At 50.7% G+C, this 8,410-nt stretch overlaps 1 protein-coding gene across 1 annotated transcript; it reads right to left on the bottom strand.

Annotated features, from left to right (window-relative positions):
• Positions 1-5,080: 5,080 nt before the first annotated feature.
• SCGB1A1 (secretoglobin family 1A member 1) lies at positions 5,081-7,978 on the bottom strand. Its single transcript, XM_030331070.1, has 3 exons — positions 7,843-7,978; positions 5,706-5,893; positions 5,081-5,220 (listed from the first exon to the last, which is right to left on the bottom strand). The coding sequence occupies exons 1-3, from the start codon at positions 7,895-7,897 to the stop codon at positions 5,188-5,190; spliced, it is 276 nt and encodes a 91-aa protein (XP_030186930.1). The 5' UTR covers positions 7,898-7,978; the 3' UTR covers positions 5,081-5,187.
• Between the last annotated feature and the right edge of the window lie 432 nt (positions 7,979-8,410).

Below are 8,410 nucleotides of genomic sequence, written 5' to 3'. Positions count from 1 at the left end.
CCTGTGTTTTCTCAGAATTCGGATTAAAAAAAAAAACATCTCAGAAATCAAATTAAAGCAATCATACAGACGATAAAAGATCCCCAGGAAGGAACTGTGTTTCATCAACTGTCCCGCAGAGCGCGCCCAGCCGTGCTGCGCAGGGCGTCGGAGCCCAAGGACCGACCCACCGCGTCTGCTCGCGGACACCTTGGCCGACACCGCCCCCTAGTGGCCGCGGCAGCACAGGGCGCTGAGGATGCGGAAGGCGCGTCCTCACAGACCCGCGCAGCTAGACGGAAAATTCCGCCTGCACAGGCTTCTCTCTCTTCAGCTGTCTCCTTCCTTGCCCTCTGCCAATGCCTTTTTTATTCCCGCCTCCCCTCTGCACGTCCTCTGCTTTCATTCAGTGGCTGCGGATGGCGTGGCCTGGCTGGGGACCGATTGCCACGGAACAGGGGGGTTTCGGGGTTTTTTGTTTTTTGTTTTTTTGTTTTTTTTTTTACATGCACGCGGGACACATCTTTATGACAAACTCTAGTCTTTGCACATTTTGTTCTGGGGAGACTTTCTAAACCAATCAACAATACTTTTGAGCGGTTGATGCTGTGTGACCTGTACAAAGGTCCTGAGGTGGGAAGGGACTTGGCTCTTAAAAAAAAATACTGATCTGAAGACGGTGGGGGGAGGGAGAGAAAGTGGGTGGTGGAATGAACACAGGAAATAAGCAATGGGAAGGAGGGTGGGAGGTGAAAGCCAGTGATGGGCAGATTCTGCATTTTGAATGTAATTTTTACTTTTTATTTTCAAAATATTTATTAGTGTTTATTCCGAGTGAGACAGAGCATGAGAGAGAGCATGAGCAGGGGAGGGACAGAGAGAAAGGGAGCCAGAATCCCAAGCAGGCTTCATGCTGTCAGCACAGAGCCCTGAAAGGGGGCTTGGACTGAGTTCATGACCTGAGCCAAGATCAGGAGTTGGATGCTTAACCAACTGAGCCACCAAGGCGCCCCTGCATTTTGAATTTTATCACGGTACTAGAAAGCCTTGAAGGTTTTTACTTGGCGGAGGCTGGTGGCAGTGAAGGGGTTTTCAGGTGATGACAATGACTTTGGTGGTTGGGGGAAAGATGGGCTGCGGGAGGGCTAAGTGTGAGCTGGGAGCCCATCAGGGGGCCCCTGGGTTGTGTGGGTGAGAGGTGGATGGAGGGGTGGCGGGGGGCAGCCCTGTGGACTTGGAGGGAGTTCCCAGATGCTTTGGAGACGGACTTGCTTGACTGCACCCACAGTAGGGTTAGGACTGTCCGTCCTTCTGAGCAGCTGGGAGGATTCACTAAGATTAGAAACCGCCTGGCAGGGGAGGGGGGCTTGGACCCTGAGTTCCGTCGGACAAGTGGAGTTTGAGAGGTTGAGTAGATGGTAGGACATAAGGGGAGGAGGTCCGGGCTCTTTTGGCGACAGGTAACAGAACCTAGAGGAAGGGTTCTTTCTTCTTTCTTTCTTTCGTTTATTTTAGAGAGAGAAGGGGGTGGAGAGAGAGAGAGAGAGAGAGACAGAGAATCTCAAGCAGGTTCTGCACTGTCAGTGCAGAGCCCAGTGCGGGGCTCGAACTCATGAAACGTGAGATAATGACCTGAGCTGAGATCAAGAGTCAGACACTTAACCGACTGGGCCACCTGGGTGCCCTGAGGAAAGGTTGTTTTGAAAGGGTCTGAATTTTCCCCTGGGGTCCAAGCACTGGGTTGAGTGGGGCCTCTGGAAGGGAGTGGGGGGCCCCAGGCAGCCTCCACTCCGTTCTCTGTGTATCTGCCTGATCGTCCTTCTTGCTATACCGTCTGCTTGGAAGGCCCTGTCCCCCGCCGGCCCCCGGATGGCTGGCTCCTGCCATCCCTTTAAGAATCTGCTCAAATCCTGACAAGGGGGACTCCAGAGCTTTGGCCTAAGCTTCTCTGGCTCACATCACTCCATGGATTTCTTTTATGGCTTTTATCACAGTTTCATCGACCTGTTTGTTGACTTCACGTTTATTTTGTGGGAGCTTCCCCGCTTGATTGCCAGCTCCAAGAGAGCAGAAGGCCCTGCTTTCTTCACTGCCGTGCTTGGGCCTTAGTACAGTTCTGGCCCAGAGCAGTCACTTCACACAGACTTGGATTATGAAATCCGCTCCTGGGTTCCTTAGAGTGCCCAGCGCCACTATGAACACATTGGACGTGCCCGTAAATACCTAGGGATTAATTTCATGCCTGAAGACTCCTTGGCCACAGAAGAAAAGGATGACTGATTCTCTTTCTGCAGGAAAGTGGGCTGGACAGGGACTCAGGGAGGGGGCAGCGGCCCAAGTCAGGGCACAAGAGCATCAGGACCGTAGACAGCAGTGACCTGGTGGTGAACAGCCCTGTGCCTGTGACACCCCGCCCCACCTCCAGATCCTCTTCTGGGCAGAGATGTCTTTAAAGGCAAGACTGATGTGAACAGATGTAGGCTTTTGCGATGTATTTTATTTTATTTTATTTTTACATTTTATTTATATATTTATGTAGTGCACACGGGAGAGGGGCAGAGAGAAGGAGAGGCAGAATCCCAAGCAGGCTCCATGCCATCAGCACAGAGCCCGATGAGGGGCTTGAACTCATGAGCTGTGAGATCATGACCTGGGCCGAGATCAAGAGTCGGATGCTTTTGCGATTTAGACCTGGAAATAGGATGTCCTAACAATGGTGACAGCTGAAGGATCTAGAAAATGTATAAGCAGGGGCTGTTTTTTTTTTTTTTCCTGTTCTCCACCCCCTTTAAGAATAGATCGATAAAGCAATACCTTTCAAAAGAACACCAGCATTCTTCACAGAGCTAGAACAAACAATCCTAAAATTTGTATGGAACCAGAAAAGACCCCAAATAGCCAAAGCAATCTTGAAAAAGTAAACCAAAGCAGGAGGCATCACAATCCCGGACTTCAAGCTATACTACAAAGCTGTAATCATCAAGACAGTATGGTACTGGCACAAAAACAGATCCATGGAACAGAATAGAGAACCCAGAAATGGACCCACAAACGTGTGGCCAACTAATCTTTGACAAAGCAGGAAAGAATATCCAATGGAAAAAAGACCGTCTCTTCAGCAAGTGGTGCTGGGAAAACTGGACAGCGACTTGTAGAAAAATGAACCTGGACCACTTTCTTACACCAGACAAAAAAATAATCTCAAAATGGATGAAACACCTAAACATAAGACAGGAAGCCATCAAAATCCTAGAGGAGAAAGCCTCTTTGACCTCGGCCACAGCAACTTGTTACTCAACACATCTCCGGAGGCAAGGGAAACAAAAGCAAAAATGAACTACTGGGACCTCATCAAAATAAAAAGCTTCTGCACAGTGAAGGAAACAATCAGCAAAACTAAAAGGCAACCGACAGAATGGGAGAAGATACTTGCAAACGACATATCAGATAAAGAGTTCATATCCAAAGTCTATAAAGAACTTCTCAAACTCAACACCCAAAAAACAAATAATCCAGTGAAGAAATGGGCCAAAGACATGCATAGACGCTTCTCCAAAGAAGACATCCAGATGGCCAACAACACTGCTGGTGTTGGATCTCTTTTGCACTGCTGGTGGGAATGCAAACCGGTGCAACCACTCTGGAAAACAGTATGGAGTTTCCTTAAAAAACTAAAAAAAGAACTACCCTATGACCCAGCAATTGCACTACTAGGTATTTATCCAAGGGATATAGGTGTGCTGTTTCGAAGGGACACATGCACCCCCATGTTTATAGCCGCACTATCAACAATGGCCAAAGTATGGAAAGAGCCCAAATGTCCATCGATGGATGAATGGATAAAGAAGATATATATATATATATATATATATATATATATATTATGATATATGATATATATATGATATATATATAATACATACACACACAATGGAGTATTACTCAGCAATCAAAAAGAATGAAATCTTGCCATTTGCAACTATGTGGATGGAACTGGAGGGTATTATGCTAAGCGAAATTAGTCAGTGAGAGAAAGACAAATATCATATGACTTCACTCATATGAGGACTTTAAGATATAAAACAGGTGAACATAAGGGAAGGGAAGCAAAAAGAGTACAAAACCAGGGAAGGGGACAAGACATTAAGAGACTCTTAAATATGGAGAACAAACAGAGGGTTGCTGGAGGGGTTGTGGGAGGGGGCATGGGCTAAATGGGGGAGGGGCACTAAGGAATCTACTCCTGAAATCAGTGTTGCACCATGTGCTAACTTGGATGTGAATTAAAACAAAAAAGAAAATAGTTTGATAAATAATTTCATCTGACAAATGTGAAGTGAAGAAAAAAATCTAACCCGCCATCTTTCGGGACTCCAAGTGAAACCCACTGCTGACCCTGAGGAGTCAGGGTCCGTCATTCTCGAAGGCACCCCAAACACCCTGGGTCCCTAATGGAGGAATTGAGCCTATTCCCCACTCCGGCCTTTGTTGCCTAAGTGTCTTACAGGAAACCGATTCCTTCCACGCATGGTTGTGTGCTGTGTGTGACTTGAGGCGCCTCTGACACAGGGCCACCCAACCCCTAACAGATCCCAACTGCTCTATCCGCATGCTTGAAACGTCCACCATTTGTCTACAGGAGACAGAACTCTCTGGAAAGCGCCATCTTTACTTGCGGGCATGTCTGGGTAGCATAATCACCTTAACTATTTACTTTTTCACCCAAGAGCGGGATTCCAAAGAGACTGGAAGAAACAGAGCAGTGGATTCCATCACTAAATGGATGCGGGTTGGGGCGTCTGAGGGCAGCCACCACCCTGTTGGACCCTCCCTTCTTCCACCGTGGGTTAAGTTTGAGCAGGGCCCTGGGTGGCTCTCTGCCCCGGCAAGGGACTGTGTGCCGGTCCCCACTCCTGCCAACTGTGAGGAGCCTGGTGCGTGTGGGGAACAGGAAGTGAGACTCCTGGGCTCCTTGGAGATATGTTTGCACAGCCAGTGACTTTCCCTTTGCCCCTTTGCACTTGCTACCTTTGCCCTAGCAGTGACAACTTTCCCACTGGAGCAGGGGCACAAAAAAGAGGGGGGATTTGGGACACAAAGGTGAGATGCTTGTGCTTTATTGAAGGGAGCCAGGCTGGGGACACAGTGAGGGAAGCGTCTGGGGAGCAGCAGGGACTTTGGCGGCTGGAGACCTTCAGCTTCTGAATCCTAAGCACACAGTGGGCTTCTTATGATTTTGTCCTAAAACACACACAAAAAAACCCCCCAAGACAGTGGCGAGTGAACCTCAGAGGTCGACCAAGATGATGAGACGCAGGAACTTCAGTGTCAACGAAGAGGTTCAGTGGGTCTGGGAAGAGCTGAGCTTGTAAGCGTTTTGATTGTTTTATTTATTTTGAGAAAGCAAGGGGGAGAGAGAGAGCAGGGAAAGGGCAGAGAGAGAGAGCGAGAGAGGCAGGGAGAGAATCCCAAGCAGGCTCCGTGCTCCCGTGATCTGAGGAATGGTGAGATCAGGACCTGAGCCAAAATCAAGAGCCGGACGCTTAACTGACTGAGCCACCCAGGCGCCCCCGCAGAAGCCTCTTGAAAAGGGGGAGGTGACTGAGCCTGCTTCCCCAGGGATATTTGCACTGGGTCAGAAAAGGCTCCAAAAAATGGGCCCAGGCTGCACCCAAGCGAGGGGGGAGATCCGCTCTCAGACTGCGTGAGTCGAGGAAGCTGGGTACCGTGAGCTTTAAGATGCTCTCCTTGGCCTTCTGAGGAAGCGTGTCCACCAGCCTCTTCAGCTGGATCCCCGCGTCTTTCATGTCCGCGTCTGGCAAGAAAGGTTCAACGGCGGCCTCGTAACTGGAAAGCGTGCCCGTGAAGAGGGTTTCCATGACGTTTAGAAAGCTCTGGCAGACCTGTGCGGAAGCTGAAGCACAGAAAAGAGAGAGCACATGTGTCCGGGCCCTTTTCCAAGCTGGCAGGGCCCCTGGCCGGGCCAGTCCCCAGATGTAAGTGGCCGGGCCTGTCAGCAAGAGATAGCAGCCTTTTCGTCGAAGGGATGCGTTGAATGGGAGATCTGGTGGTGCTCCAAGGAGTTGGCTCTTTGGCGCCGCGGGGTTCCTTCCCGGGTTGCAGCCTTCTGCGGCTTGTCTGAGCCTTCCTGGCACCTCCTGGGCTGGGGCGGGGCGGGTGCCATGTGTTCTGTCTGCGAGTTCTAGGCAGAGGGCTGATGGGAGAAGGTGCTGACCTGATCTTTTATGCAACGTGGGGTCTGGGGAGAGGCTACTGAGGGCTTCGGTTGTCCCACCAGAAATGTGCCTCTTACCACGGGTGAGGGATGATCTCAGCCGCTTGCTCCTGGGACGGGGAGGGGCGTGGCAGAGTCAGGCTCTGGCAGAGTCAGGCTCTAGCCAAGTGCAAGCCCCTGAACTTGGCCTGGAAGAGGCGCTGGGCCCTGTGGTGTGCACTCACCTGCCCACAAGCCTCTTGCTTCCCTTCCTGGCCCCACTATATTCCCTTCACCCAGAGTGCTCCCCAGTTGTGCTCCCCCTTTAGGCTTCTGCTCCCAGGAATGTGGGGGAGAGTCGCCGTTTCCTACGCCCTACTTGGCCCTTCTTCCCATGGAGTCTCAGTCCCCGTCCTTGAATTTTCTGCCTGTGTGCAAATTCGGCTTCCCCGCCTGGAATCCGGGCACCCCCAAGTGGCCGCTCTAAGTCAAGCCCTCTCCAGAACTTTGAGCCCTGCTTTGCAACTTACTGTGTCATCTGGCAAGTATCTTTATCTTTGTGTGGCTCCATTTCTTCATCTGTAAAATGGGAATCATACCCCTATTTCATAGGATTATTGTAAGAATGAAAAGCGGGGGGCGCCTGGGTACCTCAGTTGGTTAAACGTCTGACTTCAGCTCAGGTCATGATCTCATGGTTCATGGGTTCCAGCCCCGCGTCGAGCTCTGTGCTGACAGCTCAGGGCCTGGAGCCTGCTTCGGATTCTGTGTCTTCCTCTCTTTCTGCCTCTCCCCCACTCATGCTCTGTCTTTCTCTCTCTCAAAAATAAATAAACATTAAAAAAATTAAAAAATAAAAATCTTTTTGCTTCTTTGCTCATGAAAAGGAGTAGAAGAGGTTGATACAGAGTGAAAAACAGGTAACTCAATTCTCAAAAGATCAGGGGGCTTCAAGAGAAGTAGGATCCACCTTCCTCCCTTCCTTCTGTCCCTCCCTTCCTGCTTCCCTCTTCCCTCTCTCTCCCTCTCTCTCATTCCTTTCCTCTTAGTGACAGCTGCAACTATTCAGAGACTCCTTATCCTTCTGGAGGAGGACAAAAATGTTTAGAAAACTCCACTCTGGGTTGGCAGTTTCCCAAAGGGAAGATCCCTTTCTAGAATATTCCTCTCTGCCCAGAATGGGAGACCTTGCCTTTGCTTGGGTTTCTTTTGGAGACATGGGGCTCTATAGCTCTTTCTAGCCTCTTTGGCTCCCAGAGTAGTGTGGAGACCCCAAACCTGAAGGCTTCACTGTACCAAGGTCTCTTGGCGTCTTGGGGGTTCTCCAAGACTGGGCTCTGAGAAGCTCATTATTCCTATTCTGTTGGTCATTGAACACACATCCATACTGGATCTCCTCCAGCCCTGCCTCCAGTCTGTTCTGACTCTGGGATTCTGAGGTTGTTGGGTATAGAAGATGGGATCCTTTCCTGGTTTCCCCACAGGCTCAGGGTGCTCCCCAAGTTCCCAAGATGGGCTTGTTCACAGGCCAAGACTCCCGGCTGGGAGTCAGCCTTCCAGTAAAATAGGTGCCCCCTCTCCTGAGCACAACCGGGTGGCAGCGAGGGTTCCTGAGCCGGGCTTGGGGAAGAGGGGCTCTGGGCACTCACCAAGACTACAGCAGAGAGCCAGGGTGACCAGGGCAAGAGTCATGGCGAGCTTCATGGTGGTCAGGAGGCTGGTGAGTGAGGCGCTGGCCTGTCTCTGGGTCCGATGGTCTCGTGTGAGGTGTGCTCAACTGGGGTGCCTTCTTAAATAATCCAGGCTGTACTTGGAGGGAGGGAAGAGGGCAGGGCCTGGGCTCCACCGATGGGACCACACTATTTACTTGGGCATCAGCTTGGTGGGAAAAGTAAATGTTCTTTTTGCTCAACCCAGTTTCTTTCCCCATTGAAACTGAGCTCACACAATGGGGCACTCGGTCAGGGGAAACCCAGAGTTCCATGTGGAGGCCACAAGGGGGGACCCAGGTCAGAGGGCACGGAGCCCTGGCTGCCTGTGCCACTCTCTTTGAACTTGAGCACGGGAGCAGTCTAGATCAACAGAGGCAATTAGAGTCCACCTGGACCCATCGCTCCAGGAGAAACCAAGGTCTTAGGCTCATCCCACAAGGTGCGACAGGAATGGGGCTCAGGACTTTGGATACTCCATTGGCCTCCTCTCACCACCTCTCCAAGG

Source organism: Lynx canadensis, chromosome D1 (assembly GCF_007474595.2).
Source record: "Lynx canadensis isolate LIC74 chromosome D1, mLynCan4.pri.v2, whole genome shotgun sequence".
In the NCBI taxonomy this organism is placed as follows: domain Eukaryota; kingdom Metazoa; phylum Chordata; class Mammalia; order Carnivora; family Felidae; genus Lynx; species Lynx canadensis.
The sequence above is the reverse complement of the archived record's forward strand: the minus strand, read 5'-3'. Positions and strand labels throughout refer to the sequence as shown.

Excerpts from the sequence above, each read along its gene's own strand:
- SCGB1A1 (XM_030331070.1), bottom strand. The coding sequence starts at position 7,897 with ATGAAGCTCGCCATGACTCTTGCCCTGGTCACCCTGGCTCTCTGCTGT. Across the intron at positions 5,894-7,842 it reads GGCTCTCTGCTGTAGTCTTG|CTTCCGCACAGGTCTGCCAG; the intron begins GTGAGTGCCCAG and ends TCTGTGCTTCAG. Across the intron at positions 5,221-5,705 it reads AGAGCATCTTAAAGCTCACG|GACAAAATCATAAGAAGCCC; the intron begins GTACCCAGCTTC and ends TGTGTGTTTTAG.